Source organism: Saccopteryx bilineata, chromosome 12, assembly GCF_036850765.1.
Source record: "Saccopteryx bilineata isolate mSacBil1 chromosome 12, mSacBil1_pri_phased_curated, whole genome shotgun sequence".
NCBI classification, from domain to species: domain Eukaryota; kingdom Metazoa; phylum Chordata; class Mammalia; order Chiroptera; family Emballonuridae; genus Saccopteryx; species Saccopteryx bilineata.
The window spans coordinates 8,762,353-8,784,921 of NC_089501.1; the positions used below are offsets into that span (position 1 = coordinate 8,762,353).

Genomic DNA, 22,569 nt, shown 5'->3' on the forward strand with positions numbered 1-22,569 from the left:
AATTTATATTTAACAATATACAAACCTATAGGTTCTTCTTAATATGGCCCCACTTAATTCAATACAAATGTGACTAGGTTCCTTAGCTAACTCAAGCCAGAGCTCTGCGTGGTGAATCTGCAGAAACTCTGGGAAGAGCTACAGAAATCACACTCTGCTGCCTATTCATTCAACAGACATTTATCAAGTGCCCACTATGAGCCAGGCGTGATTCTATGTGCAAGAGACCAAACAGTGAACATCAACAAAAAGCTTCTTACTCTAATGGAGCCTATATTCTATCCTAATTCTCCTACAGCAAGAAGAGGACTGCCTTAAGAGATGGTGAGCTTTAGGGGATTCATGAATCTTCTGCTATTGTACTAAAAATGCTGGTGTGTATGTGCTTCCTGGCATTTTATGGAATCAAGGAAACCCAGAAAGGGTTAGTAATTGCTAGACAACAAGTAGTCAAACTCATTCTTGATTTATCTTTAGTTATAAAATATAAAAACTAGTAAGCAGGTATTTATAATTATTGGGATACTTACCTTTATTACATTAGAAGTATGAAATATCAAAAACATACACATCTATGTTTATTGTATTTATCTGATAAAAATAAACTAGGTATAGAACTAACATTTGTTACTTAATACACCCAATAGACGTATGATTGGTCCTCTGACTCATTTTTATAGATGAGGAAAACTAAAATAAAAGTAGTGGCATATTTTCTACCAGTAAATGAGAGAATTAAGATTCAGACTTAAGCATGTCAAACTTCAAAGCTCTTAAATCTTATATCTTGATTAATTTTTGTAAGCATAAAAATTTAGTTATTACATTTAATTTCAAATAGTTTAATACATTTTTAAAACAATGACTTCTAAATATGAAAGCATTCATATAATGGAAAAATGGCTATCAACCAACTTCTCAAACAAAATGGTATGAAGAAATAGTTATAAACTTTTCTCTTAAAAATATTTTTTAAAAAGGTAACTCAAGCCTGACCAGGCAGTGGCGCAGTGGATAGAGCGTCGGACTGGGATGCAGAGGACCCAGGTTCAAGACCCCGAGGTCGCCAGCTTGAGCGCGGGCTCATCTGGTTTGAGTAAAAGCTCACCAGCTTGAACCCAAGGTCGCTGGCTCCAGCAAGGGGCTACTCGGTCTGCTGAAGGCCTGCGGTCAAGGCATATATGAGAAAGCAATCAATGAACAACTAAGGTGTTGCAACGCACAATGAAAAACTAATGATTGATGCTTCTCATCTCTCTCTGTTCCTGTCTGTCTGTCCCTGTCTATCCCTCTCTCTGACTCACTCTCTGTCTCTGTAAAAAAAAAAAAAATTAAAAAAAAAAAAAAAATTAAAAAAAAAAAAAAGGTAACTCAAGTTCTCAAGTAACTGGAATAAAGTTACTGCAGCTCACCTTCGAGGAGGAATGTTAACATCTGCCAATGTATACAGAGGGGTCAGGCTGGACACAAGATAATGCAGTCGAGGAAAAGGAACTAAATTCATGCTGATTTCATTAAGGTCCATATTAAGGGATCCTTCAAATCTTGCAGAGCTAAAAAAAAACATTAAAGCATGAAAAAAATTTAATTTAAAAATTATACACTTTAAATGTAGCTTGATTTATTCAGCCAGCATTTCCTTAAATTCTTTCATACCCTGTTCTTCAGTAGAGAATATATACTTTTTTCGCTTTGTATTAGTAATACTATCATGAACATGATGTATAAAGATAATTAAAATATATAACACAACATCTATAGCAATTCTTATTTCTGGTTTATCTGAAATATAACCAAATAATTATTATAGTTGCTCATTACATATATAAAAATATCTTCTTAAAACAGGCTTTAGATTGAGTTAACACATATAGGTCAATAATGATTTATTCTGTAATCTACTAAATTCTTCAGAAGTCTAATAAGCTCTATAATTCGGAATATAATAATGCCAAAGCAATCTTTTAGGTCAAAATCAAGGAAATATTTTGGATCATCTAATGAGGAGGTATATATTAGCTGGCTTTAAAGGCTAAGACATTCTATAAGAAAAAAAAGTTTACTTTTGTTTAACCAAGTGTTTCTCAAGTGTATCTACCACTCATCCTTTTATTATTTTAAGATTGATTAATATTCCATAAACTCTTCCTGAGGAAATGCTCCTTTGGAGTCACAGATATTAAAATTCTGGTCTATCATTCCAATATCTGAAACCACTAGACAATATAAAATAAAAACAAAAGAAGCTCCAACAACTTAGAATAACTAGAAAAATGCTATTACGAACATCATCTAAAGCACAGCAAAGCTTTTACACTGCCCTCATGTATGCCATCATTAAGATTACCTTGTTAGGTTGAGCAGCAAATTTGCCACAATGTTGTTCATTGCATCAAAGGGCTTTTCCTGCTGCTTTTTAAAAGCCCCAGCACTTGAAGTAACCAGACTCTTTGACTTTACAGTTGTACCCAACTTTCCAGAATTCACCATGAGGTCAATTTTGCTAATGATGTCAAATAAAGACTTTTAAGAGAAAATATTAGAGAGAATCTATTAAGATGAGTGGAAATAGATGACATTCTATCAGGAAGTAAAGATCAAAAGAAAAACAATTTAAACCTCCTTTTTCTCTTTAGATGGGAAGCTGAAAAGTAAAGTATGTTTTGTATAAACAAATAAGCATAACACAGGAATGAGTACATATGCAATATATCCATACATCCAATGTCATTTCTTACTTGGTTGTCAATGGGCAACACACAGTCTGCATGCTCATTAAGTTCCTTCATTGCCAAGATGCTATTATAAGGTGAAGTTATGACATCATCCTCACCAGAAGGATAAATTGAAGTCACAAATCTGTATACTTCTGGGAATTCATCCTCAAGAACCTTTAAAAGAAATGTGCCAAGTCCAGATCCTGTTCCTGAGGATTGAATTTCAAAAAAAAAACCCAACATAAATGGTTCAGAATATAATTGTGAGGAACTTGGAATTTTATATCTTTTTGTGGATATATTAAGACCTCTTATTCCTGTGATTATATATTAACTCATCTAATTTCAGATAAGGAAATGAAAACAACAAGCATAGCAAGATTTAAAGTTCTGAATTCTATCTCTGGCTCTCACTGTGAAGTTGGAGGGCTTGCCATATTTCACTTTTTCACATTTCAATTATATCTATATGATGCCAAAAAGAAGAGACTGAAGGATAAAAAAATTCAACTAAGATGGCATTCAGTCTACATTTGATATTAGGCAGCTTAAAAAAATGAATCTATCTTTACATCTTTGGTGTAGTAATATACAATCTTAACGATAACTCTATCATGACATAAGCAACTTAAACACTAAATCAAAATTGTTTAAAATTAAGTGTTAGTACCTTAAATTTACAATATTTTCAAATAGAAAACGTTTTAAAAAAAACTATTTAAAAGCAGAAACTCTAGGTATCCTATTCAGGTAACTTCTGGTGCACAGACTTACATTTATATAAATTCAGAAATTTTTAAGAACTTTAAGTTAGAGATAAAACTGGAATCTTTTAACCTGGTGTGTTTCAAACTATGGGTTGTGAACTGATAGTGGTCTATGAAGCTATTTTATTAGGCTAGGACCAGTACTTTCTTAAATGAAAAAGAAATATCAATGTGTCACATATAGTGTGGATAAATAATGATTTCTGACTTTTGTTTGTTTGTATATGTTGAGTTGAGATGTAAAATATACTTCCTGTTGTTCAGATTAAAAAGAAGTTTAAGAGCCCATGCTGTAATCCATGTTTAACAATGGTGTAATGTTAAAAATACTAGATGAAAGTAAGAAAGGTTTTTTTGGGGGTTACTCTTAAATGAGAAAGACTTTCTAAGCATTATACAAAACCAAAGCCATTACAGAAAAGACTTTTGATTCCATGAAAAATAAATAAAACTTCTTTACATATATGAAAAAAATCTATAAACTAATAAAAAGTCAAACTAAGAAAAAACTTTAATACATATGATGGAGGACCAAATTTCTTTAATAGAGGTCTCACAAATCAACATCCAAAAAAATAAGAATAATGCACTAGAAATGTGTGCTATGTATATATACCGTATTTTCGCTCCGTAAGACACACCTGACCATAAGACACACCTAGGGTTTTAAGGAGAAAAAAAAAAAAAAATTCTGAACCAAATGGTGTGTTAAAATATTTAATAAAATACCGCATTTTTTGCTCCATAAGACGCATGGGCATTTCCCCCTTCACTTTTTTGGGGAAAAAATGCATCTTATGGAGCGAAAAATAAGGTACATCTAACTCAAAATAAACCAAATAAAAATGGATGTAAAGATGCTTAACCTATCTTTCAGTTAAAGAAATGCAATTTAAAACAATATAATTCTGAACATACTAAATTTAGGTCTAATACTTAGTATTTGTGATAGTGTGAGGAAATAAATTTTTATAAATTATTGGTAATAGTATGGGTTGGTGCAATAATGTAAGAAAATATTTAGTTATCAAAGTTTAAAATGTACATATTCTTTAGTCTCACTTTCCTTTACAGAAATACTGCCTATAGCTATAGTGGCACAAATAAACAAAGATGTATATATGAGATGTTCACAGGGGATTGTTTGTAATAAGTAAATACCATAAACAACAGCCATCAATGAGGACTGACTAAAAATTATTACCCAATGACATCAGCGTAATGGCGGCATGAGAGATACTGATATCTCTCCTTGAAATTTCAACAAATTGAACATCTGTAACACAGTGAAGGATCCATGCACTGAATGGACTAAAGGTGATGAAAAGGGGGGCAGAAGATAAAACGCATTTGCAATGGGCTTTGGAGAGGAGAGGAGAGAAACCTGGGGTGACTGGGTTTTCTCTGCTAGACTTGTGAGGAAACTCTCTGGACCTTGTCAGCGTTATGGAGAGGGAAACTCAAGAGTGACTGGGTCTCCGAGCAGTGAGATAGAGGGGCAGAGGAGGGAGATAAACCAAAAAAGCCAGAGTGCGGGGTCACAGCCAGTGTTCCCGCGGTCTGCCTGCAGCCCACACTCGGCAGAGACAGAGAAAGCTAAAGTGCAGCCCCAGCCTCCCAGATCCCTCCTCCCTCACCTAGCGGTACCAAAAGTCGCAAAGACAAACCCTACAGCTAGCTTTCCAGAGCCACGCTCTTCCCTAAAGAACAGAAGTGCTTCTCCTCTGGTCCCCAGGTCTGTTGAGATGTGGGAAGGAGAGCCCAGAAGCCTGAGACTGCCATTGCTAGAGCTGTAAAGCCAGAAAACTTAAGCCATAAAGCCCTTACAACATGCCCCAGCCACCAATGCCACTGAGGCCTGCCTACATCATTGCTAGAGCAACATCTCAGGAAATTCAGAGCTAAAAGTTGTTAATACAGCAACACCTACTAGAAGAAACCTCTCAAAATCAAAATTTATTTTTCCTTTACCACCCCCCCCTTTCCTTCTTATTCATTTTTCTCTTTTGAATTTCATTTTCTTTCATATTTATATTTCTTATTATTTTTTGTGGTGTTTTGTTTTTGATTTTTTGGTTTGCTTTCAATCTTTTTTCCTGTGGTTTTTATTTCTTGTCATAATTTAAAAATTTTTTTATTGTATGTATGTATGGATTTATTTATTTTTAGGGTTATTAACAATACCCCACTCTCAAATGCCATCAAGGAAGAAATCGAATACCATAGCTACACAAGACAGAGATGTAGTTCAGAAAGAAAATGAAAAATCTCCAGGAAAAAATCTCAATCACATGAAAACCTTGGAGTTAAATGATAGAGAATTCAAAATTGAGGTTCTCAAAATATTCAACAAGATGCAAAAAGACACAAACAAGCAACTTAATGAGCTCAGAAAACAAATTAATGAACAAAATGAACACCTTACCACGGAGACTGAAACTTTAAAAACAGAGATGAAGCCTGACCTGTGGTGGCGCAGTGGATAAAGCGTCAACCTGGAAATGCTGAGGTCGCCGGTTCGAAACCCTGGGCTTGCCTGGTCAAGGCACATATGGGAGTTGATGCTTCCAGCTCCTCCCTACCTTCTTTCTCTCTCTCTCCCTCTCTGTCTCTCTCTCTCCCTTTCTCTCTCCTCTCTAAAATGAATAAATAAATAAAAAAAATACAAAAAAAACAGAGATGAAGACCTCAATACATCAACTGAAGACTGAGGTAGCAAGTTTAACTAACAGAACAAGCCAATTAGAGGAGGAAATCAGTGACATCGAAGACAGGCAACCAGAGATGCTACAGAGAGAAGAGGAGAGAGACTCATGAATTTAAAAAAGAGCATGAGAGAGCTCTACAAGAATTTTCTGACTCATCAGAAAGAGCAATATAAGAATAATGGGTATGTCAAAGGTAGAAGAGAAGGAGAAGGGAATGGAGAGCCTATTCGAACAAATAATTGATGAGAATTTCCTAAGTCTATTGAAAGAGAGCCTCAAATCCATGAAGTAAACTGAATGCCCAGTTACTGCAACCCAAACTGTCCTACTCCAAGGCACATCGTAATAAAATCAAATGACAAAGACAGAATCCTAAAGACAGTTAGGGAAAAGAAGAACATAACATATAAAGGAAAGCCCATTAGGTTATCATCAGACTTCTTAGCAGAAACTCTACAAGTCAGAAGAGAGTGGATCCTAACATTCAAAGTACTGAAAGAGAGGAATTACCAGCCAAGAATACCATATTCATTAACGTTATCCTTCAAATATGAAAGAGAAATAAAAACTTTTATACACAGAACCTGAGAGACTTTATCACCAGAAAAAACCCCTGCAGGAAATACTCTAGGGCATTATTTGACCAGATGCAAAGAAAAAATAAATCAAAACTACAAGTTAAAGCTCCAAAAAGGTCATAATAAAAACAAAGATAATCTGTGACAACAGTAACATAAAAGGGGAGAGGATAAAGATCTGCAGGAACAAAGGAGGATGGAGTGCAGAACAACTCATAAGACAAAGGCCTCTTGTACATGTGAACATTTTTCTCTTACTAACCTAATGATAACCACCTGTGAAAAAGCCACTATTGGCCCTGGCTGGTTGGCTCAGTGGTAGAGCGTCGGCCTGGCGTGCCGGCCAGGGCACACAGGAGAGGCGCCCATCTGCTTCTCTACCCCTCCCCCTCTCCTTCCTCTCTGTCTCTCTCTTCCCCTCCCGCAGCCGAGGCTCCATTGGAGCAAAAGATGGCCCAGGCGCTGGGGAGGGCTCCTTGGCCTCTGCCCCAGGCGCTAGAGTGGCTCTGGTCATGACAGAGCGACGCCCCGGATGGGCAGAGCATCGCCCCCTGGTGGGCGTGCTGGGTGGATCCCGGTCGGGCGCATGCGGGAGTCTGTCCGACTGTCTCTCCCCGTTTCCAGCTTCAGAAAAATACAAAAAAAAAAAAAAAGCCACTACTGAAACACACAGCTTAAAAAAAAGAAGAAAACAGGGAAAAGAAGTGTGGAATACCACCAAACAAAAACAACTGACAGAAACAAAAAAGAGAAGAACCGAATAAGACACAGAGCTACCAGAAAACAAAACATAAAATGGCATTAGAAAATCCTCAAGTGTCAATAATTATCCTAAATGTAAATGGACCACACTCATTAATAAAGAGGCAGAGAGTAGGAGTTTGGATCAAAAAGCAAAATCCAACCATATGCTGCCCTCAAGAGACACATCTAAGTTGCAAGGACAAAAGTAGATTCAAAGTGAAATGTTTTAAAACGATTCTCCAAGCAAATAATATGCAAAGAAAATGGTGTAGCCATACTCATATCTGACAATGTTGGTTTCAAGACAACAAAGTTAACTAGAGACAAAGATGGACATTTCATAATGATAAAGAGGATATTGTATCAAGACATAACACTTTTTTTTTTTTGACAGAGACAGAGAGTAACAGAGAGGGACAGATAGGGAGAGACAGGAAAGGAGAGAAATGAGAAGCATCAATTCCTCTTTGACAAAGGAGCCAAAAACCCACAAGAGAGTAAAGAAAGCCTCTTCAGTAAATGGTGCCGGGGAAATTGAAAGCCACATGCAAAAGAATGAAACTTGACTACAGTTTGTCCCCTTTCACAAAAATTAATTCAAAATGGATCAAAGACCTAAATATAAGATCCAAAACAATAAATTACATAGAAAATATAGGTACTCAGCTCATGGACCTTGGCCATAGAGAATAATTTATTAATTTGACCTCTAAGACGAGGGAAGTAAAGGCAAAAATAAATGAATGGGACTATATCAAACTAAAAAACTTCTGCACAGCAAAAGAAACTGACAACAAAACAAATAGGCAGCCAACTAAATGGAAGATGATATTTGCAAACAGGTCCAATAAGGGGTTAATATCCAAAATATATAAAGAACTCACAAAGCTCAGCAACAAACAAGCAAACAACCCAATTAAAATATGGGGGAGGGGGGATGCATTTGGGGTGACACTAGAATCTATGTAAACACAATAAATTAAAATCAATTAAAAAAAGGAAAAATATGTGGGGAGAGGACCTGATCAGACATACAAATAGCCAACAGATAAATGAAAAGATGCGCATCTCTACTAGCTATTTGAGAAATGCAAATCAAAACTACAATGAGGTAATCACCTCACACCTGTTAGATTAGCTATCATCAACAAGACAGGTAATAACAAGTGTTGGAGAGGCTGTGGAGAAAAAGGAACCCTCATTCACTGCTGGTGGGAATGTAAATTAGTACAACCATTCTGGAAGAAAGTATGGTGGTTCCTTAAAAAATTAAGAATAGAACTACCATATGACCCAGCAATCCCTCAACTGAATATCTACCCCCAAAACACAAAAACATTGGTAGGTTAAGACACATGCAGCCCCAAGTTCATTGTAGCATTATCACAGTGGCCAAGACATGGAAACAACTGAAGTGTCCCTCAATAGAGGATTGGATAGATATAGTACATACATACAATGGAATACTACTCAGTCATAAGAAATGATGACATTGTGCTATTTATGACAACATGGATGGACCTTGAGAATATTATTCTGAGTGAAATAAGTAATCAGAAAAAGCTAAGAACTGTATGATTTCACAAATAGATGGGATATAAAACTGGGACTCATGGACATAGATACAAGTGAAGTAGTTACCAGCGGGATGAGGATGTGGGGGAGGGGAATGGAGGAGGTGGTCGGGGGAAAAGTTGTAAAGACAAACAAATATAAGTGACAAAAAATGATTTGTCACTTATATTTGTTTTGGGTGATGAGTATACAACATAATCAACAGTTCAAATATTATGGAAATGTTTACCTGAAACCTATGTACTCTTATTGATCAATGTCACCTTGTTAAAGTTAATTTTCTAAATAAAATTTAAAAATTGAATAAAAAATATAAAGCACTAAACAAAACAAAATTATTATCTATTTACACAATTGAATTCTATGAGACAGCTGATATTTAAAGACACTTGGGAAAAATATAAAGTGAAAAAATTACAAAATAACACATATTATACAATCTTGTTTATATAAAAAAACAGACACTTTTAATAGGCATAGAAGATACCTGGAATGATGACATTGACAAACTTAATGGGGATTAAATGTGGGGAAAGAAGACCTTCATTTTTAATCTTCAGTATTAAATTGTTTTTGTCATTTTCAGTGGATTATGAACTATATATAATCTTCTGAGATTTTGAGTAATAGAGGGATTAAAAAGGCACCATAATGAACTATAAATCGAACTTAAAAAAACCTTACTCAAGCTTGCATGTTAATTATACTAGTACAAAGAAAATTAATTATTATAATGGTCTTCTACAGGCCTGGTTATGCAGCAATTATGACTGTAATTTTAAAATGCTATCACACTGAGTAATAGATATGTATAGAAAATCAATTGTATATAACCTGCTGAATATATATAAAATCTTAATCTCAGCTTGGAAGAATAAACATGGCAAATTTTTCTTTCAAAATCAGCTAACCCTATTATGAAATTTGCAGATTACAAACTGTTTCTATTTCATGGAACAGGGAAGCAAAATACTTCCCTTGCAAGGTACACACTTCCCTGGGGTAAGAGAGTATGCAGTTCATTTACTGTAGGGCAAGGTGATTTATTACCATGTGAGGAATGAGTTCAAGGAGCTGACTAAAGTGATTTCTTTTACTTATTTCTCTTATTGGATACACAAAGGTTTGCAGGTAGTTAGAGAAAGGATTCTGATTTTTTTTTCCAAGCGTCCCTATGAACACGCCAGATTACTTAGCTCTGGGTGGAATAAGCAAACTCTTAGGAGAAAGTCGGCATTCCCACAAAGCTCATGTACGCTGACATGTAGCCAAAAATTCTGTAAAAGAAACTAAAGGATTTCTTTTTTTTAAGAAAATGGTAGTAGTGACGCACTTTGATAAACATTTAAGATAAAAAGTTGTTATATACATTCATAAACACTTTTTAAAAACCTTTGAAATTTATTGATTTATGTTAGAGAGACAGAGAGAGGAAGGAGGAGAGATAGAGAGACAGAGAGGAAAGCATTCATTTGTTGTTCCACTTAGTTGTGCATTCTCTGGTTGCTTCCCTTATGTGCCCTGACTGGGGGCTGCATCTGCAACCTTGTTGTTTTGGAGATGCGCTGACTGAGCTAACCATCCAGGGCCAAACATACACATTCTCTTTTTTTTTACAGAGACAGAGAGACACTCAGAGAGAAGGATAGACAGGGACAGACAGACAGGAATGGAGAGATGAGAAGCATCAATCATTAGTTTTTTGTCGCGCATTGCGACACCTTAGTTGTTCATTGACTGCTTTCTCATATATGCCTTGACCGTGGGCCTTCAGCAGACCGAGTAACCCCTTGCTCAAGCCAGCGACCTTGGGTCTAAGTGGGTGAGCTTTTTGCTCAAGCCAGATGAGCCCGCGCTCAAGCTGGCGACCTCGGGGTCTCGAACCTGGGTCCTCTGCATCCCAGTCCAATGCTCTATCCACTGCACCACAGCCTGGTCAGGCAACATACACATTCTTAATAGTTAGCGAGCATAAGACTAAAAGCAAGACATGTCTGCAAATGAATTCCCCATTGCACTTTCACATTGTTATAGGCAAAAGAATAACTTTACCTCCTCCCATGGAATGTATCACAAAAAAACACTGCAAACAATCACAGTGCTCTGCCGCCTTTCTCAGTTTCTCTAAAATCTGTTCTTGATAAAGACTGCCAAAAACATTGTGCCCCACAGCCCTGAAAAAAAGAATATAGATTAAAAATGTTACCTGAATTTATTATTTCAAGATTTCATTTCTGATCTAAATTAAAAAAAGAAAAACTTGGAAGTATTTTTACTGTATGAAGTAAATCCTATTCATGTTTCATGTCACTAAATCATGTATCTCTAAGACACCAGGTAGAAAACTTAGCAAATATATATGTATATTCCTCGGACATACTGATAAGATAGCTCATTATCAATGGATATTAAACTATGCTTTCGTAAATTTTCCTTCATTTTTTTCGTAAGGTAAAATTAAAACAAAACAAGATTTTAGTTACAGTTTTTCTCATTTCCATTTAAAGAAACTCTAAGTGCAGTCAATTTTACATATGAAAAAGCAGAATGTGGCCAACTAGAAAGAGAAAATTTTAAAACATTTTGGTTTAAAATATGAGAAAAAGATATAACTAGATTAAATGGCACACAGTAGAAAACTGATATTCATGGGGACCTGCAAGCGTTTTTATGTACATGCCAAATTTCCAAGTATCACTATGATGAACTAAAAAATAAGCACGATTTCCCCCCAACACGCAGTCAGGTGTAATCAAAAGTTACAGAGTAAGTTATTCAACAATTAAGAGAAAAGTCAGCTGGGCAATCAGGTGAACTCACTTATTCAGTGATTGGTTCTCCCCAAATGACTCTCCCAGAACACAAGATTCAAATTCATGCTTTAGTAAAATTATACATCACCACACATTATCAACCTGAGGGACTGACTGCAAATAGTTAAAATAGTAAAAAGTAGATTTGCAAATAGCAAGAAGCTACTTAATTAAAACAAAACAAAACAAAACAAATAAACAACCTCAAAGTAAAATTTCAAATGATCATAGCTGGAGTTTTTTTCTCATGAAGGAAAAGGGACCATTATAATTTAAGGGCCAAATAGAACCTCAAGCTGAGTTTGAATGCTGGGACACTGGTCTGGCTTGCATCTCTGTATCAATCCTATTAAATCTGACCAACTAGATAACTTGCAAAAATCAAATACTAAAGTTAAGAGAACAGTTTATACAGATACTTAAAACCGTTGTCACTATTTAGTATTATGCAAGAATCAATTTACAACAAGGAATTTAATAAATCAATTTTTCATGATTCATCTTTTTCTTAAAAAAGAAAAGAGAAAGAACTGGGATATAGGTGCCTTCCAAGTATTATGAAACACCATCATTTATAAAGGAAAAGATGGAGAAAAGGTCTAGAGTTAAGTAAGGCAAGTTATATTTTAATTTCATGTCAGCAGGACCTATTAGAATGAAAGAAAAAACTGCTCATTTTTTTCAGATGACATTTCTGTTTTAATGTTCAGCATATTCTCTCACCAATTATTCCCTGAGCCAGAAATATCAGTGATGAGCTGCTTGTTATCAAACACATCTCTCAAAGGTCCCTGCAAAATTTCATTTACTACTCCTTCCTCCATGTCAATCAAAACAGCCTGCGAAAGAGAAATAAAATTGAATTATCATAATTTTTTTAGAGTTAGTTACTCTGTAAATGAAAAAAATAACATGAACTAAAAGTTACACTGTTCTTTTTATAATTCAAGTTTAATAAAATCTTTGACTATGTAGACTCTGATTTAAGAATTAAAAAATAATTTCACTCTGCTCAAAAGGTGCAATCCAATAAAAGATGAATTCTAAATTCTTACCCTATTCCAAATTACCAAGTGTAAAAAAAAACAACTGAGTAATTCTCTCAACTTATTTTCTATCTATTCTTTTATTCATGTGCCTATGTGACTATAAATTTCTTTTTTTTTTTCTTTCATTTTTCGAAGCTGGAAACGGGGAGGCAGTCAGACAGACTCCCGCATGCGGTCGACCGGGATCCACCCGGCATGCCCACCAGGGGGCGATGCTTTGCCCCTCTGGGGCGTCGCCCTGTTGCGTCCAGAGCCATTCCAGCGCCTGAGGCAGAGGCCACAGTGCCATCCCCAACACCCGGGCCATCTTTGCTCCAATAGAGCCTCGCTGTGGGAGGGGAAGAGAGAGACAGAGAGGAAGGAGAGGGGGAAGGGTGGAGAAGCAAATGGGCGCCTCTCTTGTGTGCCCTGGCCGGGAATCGAACCCGGGACTCCTGCACGCCAGGCCAATGCTCTACCACTGAGCCAACCGGCCAGGGCCAAATTTCTTGAGACATCTCAGGTATCTGGAAGGTAATATTAACCAGAGAATATTCTCAATGCAGGGTGCATTAACGAATTTACTCATTAGGAGCGACCATGCTGTTGTGAACCACAGCCAAAAACTGTCCAATTCAAGCCAGTAAATGTGCAAAGCCAAAACACTAGATATCAAAGAGAAAGTGCTTGGTTCATGGGCTTTTTTACTTCTTGTGATCATATAATGTTAAGCACTTACTACATACGTCACTATTCTAAGTGCTTACATGTACCACCCCATTTACACATAATCCTCACAACCCTATGTATAGGTACTATTAGTATCCCTACTTTGAACACTGAGGAAACTGAGGCCTACAAAAGTTAAATGACTTGTCTATGATCATCCAGCTAATAAGTAGTAGAGCTGAGATTCAAACCTGGCTATCCTGATGCAGAACAGACTCTTAACCATCTTACTGAAGGGAGACAGTCAAGTTTGATATTTATAGAGTACTGACTCCAATGGAGTTACAATTTGTGAATTCAATTATTTTATATAATTAATTATGCTATTGTAAGCTGGCAATTAAAGTGGTATTACATAGCATATTAGAAACATTTTAATTGTATAGTAGTGTATGACACAGTATTAGTATATTACAGCAGAATAAATTAGAAAGACAATAAACTTAGGTTTACAAATGTGCTCCTTCACATACAAAGGGGTCTTCAAACTTTTTATAAAAACCGCCCACTTTTGCAGTGCTGGTCAACCTGGTCCCTACTGTGCAACCAAACAGTGCTGCGATTGGCCCACCATGAAAGTTGGACCACCCACTAGTGGGTGGCAGGGACCAGGTTGACCAGCACTGCAAAAGTGGGCGGTTTTTATAACAAGTTTGACGACCCCATAGACAAAGACTATATAGGGTTATTTGCTGGTAATTTTAGGGATTTTTATGCAATTTTTACCATATACTGGCCCTGTTCCAAAATAGATTTATTGAAATAATTTGTGGAAGATTAAAACATTGTTTTTGATCTAAAGAAAAATCGTTCAGTTACTGTCTCCAAAACCGTGACTCAGATTAAACATATTTAAGCCATACCCTCTATTACCTTACAATTTGGCAAAAAACCAAACTAACATTCAAGCACCTCCTAAAGTCAGTTATGATAGCATCTACACTGTCACAGTCACTTAGTATTAAAACCCTGACAGAGTACATAACTCTAACAGTCTTTCCTTAGTCACATCAGGCCTTTTGATTTGGCAATTAATTACAACTAGAGAAATTATTCTGGGTTCCTCACTTAGCCATCTGAGGTCTGGTGTGATAATTGTTTTAGGATTTGATGTCTATTATATATTTTCTTCCAGAGCCACCTGGTGATAGCTTTCTGGTCTTTGAAATTTTCCTTAATATAGGATTTACAAAATTCTAAGTAATTGCCTGTTAACTTCAGATACTAGACAGAGTGAAGGGACTCAACCACTGAAGTTATCTTATGAAGCCTACACTCTTCAGTGATCATAGCCATATACTATCAAGACTCCTAAGGAGGCCTGACCAGGCGGTGGTGCAGTAATCGAGCGTTGGACTGGGATGCCGAGAACCCAGGTCCGAGACCCCGAGGTCGCCAGTTTGAGCACAGGCTCATCTGGTTTGAGCAAAGCTCACCAGCTTGGACCCAAGGTCGCTGGCTCGAGCAAGGGGTTAGTTACTCCGTCTGCTGAAGGCCCGTGGTCAGGGCACATATGAGAGAGTAATCAATGAACAACTAAGGGGTCGCAAGGAAAAACATGATTGATGCTTCTCATCTCTCCGATCCTGTCTGTCTATCCCTCTCTCTGACTCTGTCTCTGTTAAAAAAAAAAAAAAGAAAAAAAAAAAAGACTCCTGGCCCTGGCCGGTTGGCTCAGTGGTAGAGCATCAGCCTGGCGTGCAGGGGTCCTGGGTTCGATTCCCGGCCAGGCCAGGGCACACAGGAGAAGCGCCCATCTGCTTCTCCACCCCTCCCCCTCCCGCAGCCAAAGGCTCCATTGGAGCAAAGATGGCCTGGGCGCTGGGGATGGCTCCTTGGCCTCTGCCCCAGGCGCTAGAATGGCTCTGGTTGCAACACAGCGACGCCCCGGAGGGGCAGAGCATTGCCCCTGGTGGGCGTGCCGGGTGGATCCCGATCGGGCGCATGCGGGAGTCTGACTGTCTCTCCCTGTTTCCAGCTTCGAAAAAATAAAAAAAAAAAAAAAAAAAAAAAAAAAAAAAAAGATTCCTAAGGAGAAGTTAGAGTGCCTTCTAGGACAAATCAAAGGCTACAGAAACACACTGATTTACTTTTCCAAGGTTTCCTCTATTTTGCCTACTAATAGGATGGTGGGAAAGAGCTCAAATTGGAAGTGGTCTAGGAAATGCCAGCATTTCTTTTTTCTATGTGTGAGATTCGGATTGCGATGTCAGCACTCTCTATGGCAGAGTATACCAGTGTTAATCAATTATTCTAACAGCTGATAAGCATATGGTCTTGGCCATAAATTTGTTTCCAAGGATATCAAGTCACAGATAGATAGTTCCCAGGTACCACCCTACTGCTCTTCACTTTCAGCCAGTACTCCAGGTATGATCCCATCATCTCATCACTTCCATAGCATCCAAACCGCCTTTCTTTTACGTTAAAGCCAAAAGTTACTGATCAATAACTGGAAAAAGCAGTTTGTTGTAGACAAACAATCACAGAAGGGAAGTGTTGTTGAAACGGGATTAAGGCTAATATGGGCTACTGACCCAAATTCTTTTTTTGTTCAGGTCTTAGGTGGTTATGGTATTTATTTACTACAATGTGGCTAAACCCATGCTTTGTAAAAGGAGCAAATAAATCTTCCATTATCTTCAAATAAAAAATTAACTTGCGCCCTGGCCGGTTGGCTCAGCGGTAGGGCATCGGCCTGGCGTGCGGGGAACCCGGGGTTTGATTCCCGGCCAGGGCACATAGGAGAAGCGCCCATTTGCTTCTCCACCCCACCCCCCCTTCCTCTCTGTCTCTCTCTTCCCCTCCCGCAGCCAAGGCTCCATTGGAGCAAAGATGGCCCGGGCGCTGGGGATGGCTCCTTGGCCTCTGCCCCAGGCGGCAGAGCAACGCCCCAGAGGGGCAGAGCATCGCCCCCTGGTGGACAGAGCGCCACCCCTGGTGGGTGTGCCGGGTGGATCCCTGTCGGGTGCATGCAGGAGTCTGTCTGACTGTCTCTCCCCGTTTCCAGCTTCAGAAAAATACAAAAAAAAAAAAAAAAAATTACTTGCATTAGTATATATTTCAGGCTTAGAGTTAAGAAAGATCCTATCATTTATCTAAACATGTATTTTTCCTGAAACATTTAGGAAAAAATGGTAACTATGCAGTGTTTTACTTAAACACAAAATATAGTTTCAGGCAGACACAAATGTCTACTTAATTACATCTATACTAGAAGTGGTTTAGTAAAGACTTTTTTTTTAATTTGAGAAATTTAAATTATTTTGTCATGATAGTTACAGAAGTATAGTTATTTTAAAAACACTTGAGATGTAAGAATCTGAGTGTGTATATCTTACTCGTGCTTTTAAAGAACAAATTTTCCCCTTGGAAATACTGCCACCATCACCAACCACTCTGAAAAATAAAAAACAAGAAAAAAACCATAAGATCTTCCATGGCTGTTAGTGCTCTCAGCAATTAAGTTAACTTCGATTTCTATGGTAAAGCTACTTAGAGACCATTGAGACAGACACAAAAAATAACAAAGGAGCCATCATTTCTAATCTTCTCCCTTGCCTACCTCCCATCAGGATAAAAAGTGAGGTATTTAATCCCCTTTTTTTAGTACTGGTCATGTAATCAAGTTCTGGCTAATGAGATAAGAGAGGTTTTTGGGAAGCTTTTCTGATAAAAAGGATCAGATGCAGTTGATACCAATTCTTCTGTTTTCCTACATTGAACATGAATACGGATGTGATTCCTAGATTGGAGGCTGCCATTTCATAGTTATGAAGTAATAAACATGAAAACAAAAAGTCAACACACTAAGATTAATCAAACAATAAATAATATCTTGGTCTTTAAGGCACCTCTCCAAACCTAGAGCATCCAATTTATTGATTTATCTTGTACCTGAGATAACTGAATACCTTTATTGCACAAGCCACCATTAATAAGGTTTCCTGTTATAGGTAAACATATATCAACTAATGTACTAGTTATATACCACTGACCATCTAAGGACATACCTAGAATTTCATGCTGAAAATAGTTACCAAAGTATCAATAAATAATCTAGGACCAAAGAGAGTGTACGAGTCAATATAGTTTACGAGTCAGAATATATATGAAGGGAGGCAGAATGAAGCATAAGATGCTGTAGGTCAAGGGTTGGTAAACTATAGTTCTGGTCAAATCTGAACAGCTGCTTGTTCTCTTAAAATATTGGGCCTGGCTGCTGGTGGTGCAGTGGACAGAGCATCAATCTGGGACGCTGAGATACCAGGTTTGAAACCCCAAGGTTGCCAGCTTAACCGTGGGCTCATCCGGCTTGAGTGCAGGGTCGCCAGCTTGAGCGTGGGATTGACACGATCCGATGGTCACTGGCTTAAGCAAGGGGTCACTGGCTCAGCTGTAGTCCCTTCCCCCACTCTGGGTCAAGGCATGTATGAGAAGCAATCAGTGAACAACTAAACTGCCACAACTACAAATTGATGCTTTTCATCTTTCTTCCTTCCTGTTTCTCTCTTGCTAAAAAAATAAAATAAAATAAAATTATTGGAACATCGCCACGTTCATTTGTTTATGTACTATCTGCATCCATGCTTTAATAGCAGAGTTGAGTATATGTGATACAGATCTTATGGTCTGCAAAACCTAAAATATTTACCATCTGGTTCTTACAGGAAAGGTTTGCCAATCCCTGGTATAGGTCAATTCCTGTCATACTGTTAAAAAGGTATGATCATTTCCTTTGAAAGATACAGAAGTGTACACAAAGAAGCAGTCTTGTTTTTTTTTCTTTTTTTCATTTTTCTGAAGCTGTAAACGGGGAGGCAGTCAGACAGACTCCCACATGCGCCCCACCGGGATCCACCCGGCAATGCCCACCAGGGGGCGATGCTTTGCCCCTCTGGGGCATCACTCTGTTGCGTCCAGAGCCATTTTAGCGCCTGAGGCAGAGGCCACAGAGCCATCCCCAGCGCCCGGGCCATCTTTGCTCCAATGGAGCCTCGCTGCAGGAGGGGAAGAGAGAGACAGAGAGGAAGGAGAGGGGGAGGGGTGGAGAAGCAAATGGGCGCCTCTCCTGTGTGCCCTGGCCGGGAATTGAACCCAGGACTTCTGCACGCCAGGCCGACACTCTACCGCTGAGCCAACCGGCCAGGGCCTTGTTTTCAAACTATTTTTTTTGTACGAACTTATAGAAGAGGTGCTACATGTGTTGATGGTACAAAGAAAGAGCAAGATGCCAAACCCCTTCTCCCCAAACTTGATTTTGGAGACTCTGTATGCTCTTAGCTAAATTATAAAGCAGAGTAGATGACAGAGTAGTTGTATGAAGTCACCTCATTAAGAGGGGACAGCTCCAAGGCCGAGTCTCAACTATGTACCACATTTCCCCATGTATAAGACACTTTTTTTTTTTTAAATTTAAATTTGAGGTCTTAAAATTTGGTACATCTTATACAGTGGTTGTAGATTTTTACTTGCATTTCCCACTTTTTTGCGCTTGTTTTTGCACTCCTTGTTGAAAACAGTGATTCATCATCATACAGATGAGGACAAGCTAATGCATGGGAGTTTTGACAGTGATGAGGAGTTGAATGAATTTTATGATGAATAAAATAAAACTTGAGTTCAGTAACTTTATGTAATACTTTTTTTTCTTCAAATTTTTGGCCCCCAAATTAAGGTGCCTCTTATACAGGGGATAAGAATACGCATCTTACATTTCTTATACATGGGGAAATACAGGAATATTCAATGAAAGGAATGGTCATTAAGAATAGAGGACACGGGAGTAAGTATTTAGTTAGAAGCACCTAAAAGGAAGTATTAGAAAGGCAAATTTGAGTCTTTTAATAGCATGTACGGGAGAGGATGTTCTAGTTCACAAACAAGAGGGAATCTAATACAGTGGCACCTTGACACATGAGTTTAATTCGTTTCATGGCCGAGCTCGTGACTCAATTTGCTCAGATGTCAAATCAAATTTCCCCATTTATATTAATGGGCATGCAATTACTCCATTTTGGCCCCCCAAAACCACATTTTTTTGTTTTATATGCTTTTAAATAAGAAAATGTACTTTATAAATAACAAATACATACACACACACACACAAAGAGACAATGTAAATAAATAAACTGGTTTTTGAAGTGTATTTACCTCCAAGGTCAGGTGAAGATGCTGGTGGAGGGGGAGAAGACTGGCAGAGGAGGCTTTCATTTTGTGCACTATTGCTTAACATGACTTACTCTCTACACACTTAATGCTACATTTATTGCAAAATTTAACTTACACACTACGTATGATATGTAACTTTATCGCTAAACTTAATTACTATGTTTGTACTTTTCTTAATCAACAAGTAACTTTATTGCTAAACTTAATTGCTATCTTTGTACTTTGCTTAATCATCATTTTCTTCACTGACTTTTGGCTTTTTCCGCCACACTTTCCTAGCTTTAGAGGCCCTTTCAACAAAAAACCTTTCCATGGAAGTTTGTTTCTTTCTCTCTTTCACAAAGTTCAGCAGGTCATGTAATGGAAGGTTGTGGAAGCTCGTGATTCAAATATCCACTCTTGACTTAAAGCAAAAAACCCCGCGAGTGACTGCTCGTTTCTCAGACTGCTCGTGATTTAAAGTGCTCATGTGTCAAGGTACCACTGTAGCTTCACATAATAAAGATAAATGACACCAGCCATTAGGGTAATACACTGAACTTCTCTTGGTCCGGCTCCATGGTTACCAACCAACCTTCTATTACCTCATTTTTCAGGTAGATTTCCTACAGAAGAGAATATGCTTTTGAAGGAAATTGTGTATCTAGTCTTCTTGAGTTATAGTATCCACTGTCAATTAAAACGAATTGAGTTTCTGCTTTTAGGTTGGTGCATCTGCCTGCACTAGACAGCACTGGATTAATTCTCAAGGTGTTAACAAGGTTTCTGAATTTGCAAGCCTAAGGTTCTGACTCTAGAATTCATCAAAAAGTGAAAACTAATTAGCCTTCCTCAGGAGATAACTGCCTCAAATACCCAGCCAAATAATTCACATTAGAACTGAAATTTTTATTGAATTAGAATAAAACTGCATATTTTGGTCTTTAAGTATTTTTTAATTCAAGCTCACCACAGTTTAGCTTTAAGTGTTTTTAAAACACATGAATTTAATGATTTAACATTAAAAGCTTACGAACAAACCTTGAATGTCAAATTACTTTCAGATAAAAGATATATAATTACATATACTCTTTATTAAATAAACAAAGGTAATCTGACAATTGTTTTTCTCCCTTTCTGCACATCTATTTGTACAGCAAATATTCCTGACCACAAATAACAACAGAAATGTAAACAATATATTCTTCTTTCAAAAGTTACCTATTATTAACAGATACCCTAAGAGCAATTTTGAGCATTCCTTTAAGTGAAACTTTATTTTTAGGTCCAGTTAAAAGAAGACATACTAAAGGTTCTTTCTGTTGGTTAGTATGTCTTAAAAGAAAACCTGTTGTCCTGCTCTGAAGAATGATATCAGAATATTAGTGACATAAGACTGAGAAATACTCTTTTTAATGAGAAAAGCAAACAAAAAAGCCCAACATCTTCTTGACAGTTACCAACTGTTTTTATTGTCCTTTGAAGAATTCTCCTCCAATCTATTCACATGAAAAGTAATCATCACGCTATGTCATTGATTTTCACCCTCTTGATTTCATGGCATGTAAACTAATCACAAAAATTTTACAGCACACCAAAAGACTATATCTGCCAATCTGACAAAAAATAGGTATAATTTTGACCCTTTTACACAGACAGCTATTGTTGCATTGGCTGTTGTCATTTTTTAAATTTGACTTTTAGGGAAAAAGGGTCAGTGCCTCTCACTAAAGTCAGGTACTGCATGTTTTAAAAATCTATGCAGCACACCAGCACTTTTTGTGACAGACTTTAATCCCACCTTACCTGGTATCCACATTTCTAAAGAAGCTGCTTATTGCCTCATCATAAATTCCTTTCTAAAAAAAAAAAAAAGAAAATATTTACAGCATTTGATTAAGTTTTGCCTCTTTCCCAAATGAAGTTCTTCAACTTAATAATCCCACAATATTGTAAGGGCTGGTATGTGGCGATGATGAGTAAAAACAAATGATCATAAAATGTGGAGACTGATTCTTCCAATCTAGGTAAGAATAGATTCCCTGAGATCTATGAATTAAGTTCAGGGAAGGTGCCGAAGTCCCCATAGAGCTGTATAGAATTAAGTGAGAGCTTTCTCTGACTTCATGGTGATCATTTTAAAAGCCGACTGGTTAAATTAAGAAATACTACACGTTTCCTATTTTACAAAGTATTTTCACATATACTATCTCATTGGTGTTCACAAGAATCCTGAGAAAGATGAGACCCTGAGAATTACATGAAACTTAAGATCAAGGTCTCTGCCAATATACGTTTAAAGACCGGTTTGCTCTTTCCTGGTAAGACCCCATACAACGTGTGTCGGTCAAATAGAAGCTCTTATCTGTTGAAAGCGTCGGTGCCAGGCGAGGGGGCCTCTGGGAGCCGGACCGGTACCTGGTTGACCGCTGCATGCTCCCTAAGCGCCAACTCCCAAAAGCAGCAGCCGATCTGGTTTCCGCACTGTCCGACTGTGATCGGGGAGAGGAAGGAAAGAGAACAGATATTAGGCGGCTAACAGGCCACTGGGCTCTGCGCCGACTGGGTCCTCTCCGTCCCGGTGCAGCTTACCCTGTAAGACCACCGACTGGGCCATATTGCAGTGCGGCTGGCCTGGAGGTCTAAAAAGCCCGCTCAGTCCTTTGTATTTCTGCGGCCCGCCCACGGCACTAGCCCAGGGGGCGGGGCGCCGTAAGTCACGCTGCTGCCGCAAGTCGCTACTGTCGCTACACTCTTATC

General features: G+C 37.8%; 1 protein-coding gene across 2 annotated transcripts in view; it reads right to left on the bottom strand.

Annotated features, from left to right (window-relative positions):
- TUBE1 (tubulin epsilon 1) overlaps positions 1 to 22,532 on the bottom strand; it is a 25,125-nt gene extending 2,593 nt beyond the window's left edge. Inside the window, exons 1-9 of one of the 2 annotated variants that reach the window (XM_066248111.1) lie at positions 22,402 to 22,532; positions 22,228 to 22,301; positions 21,616 to 21,668; positions 17,001 to 17,058; positions 12,626 to 12,741; positions 11,142 to 11,263; positions 2,739 to 2,926; positions 2,348 to 2,523; positions 1,413 to 1,553 (exon numbers count right to left, since the gene is read on the bottom strand). In XM_066248111.1, coding sequence (XP_066104208.1) covers positions 1,413 to 1,553; positions 2,348 to 2,523; positions 2,739 to 2,926; positions 11,142 to 11,263; positions 12,626 to 12,741; positions 17,001 to 17,058; positions 21,616 to 21,668; positions 22,228 to 22,301; positions 22,402 to 22,426 — 953 coding nt within the window. In that variant the 5' untranslated portion in view covers positions 22,427 to 22,532. Of the gene's footprint in view, positions 1 to 1,412; positions 1,554 to 2,347; positions 2,524 to 2,738; positions 2,927 to 11,141; positions 11,264 to 12,625; positions 12,742 to 17,000; positions 17,059 to 21,615; positions 21,669 to 22,227; positions 22,302 to 22,401 lie in introns of those variants that run through there. The other variant, XM_066248112.1, reaches the window with a different exon arrangement.
- Between the last annotated feature and the right edge of the window lie 37 nt (positions 22,533 to 22,569).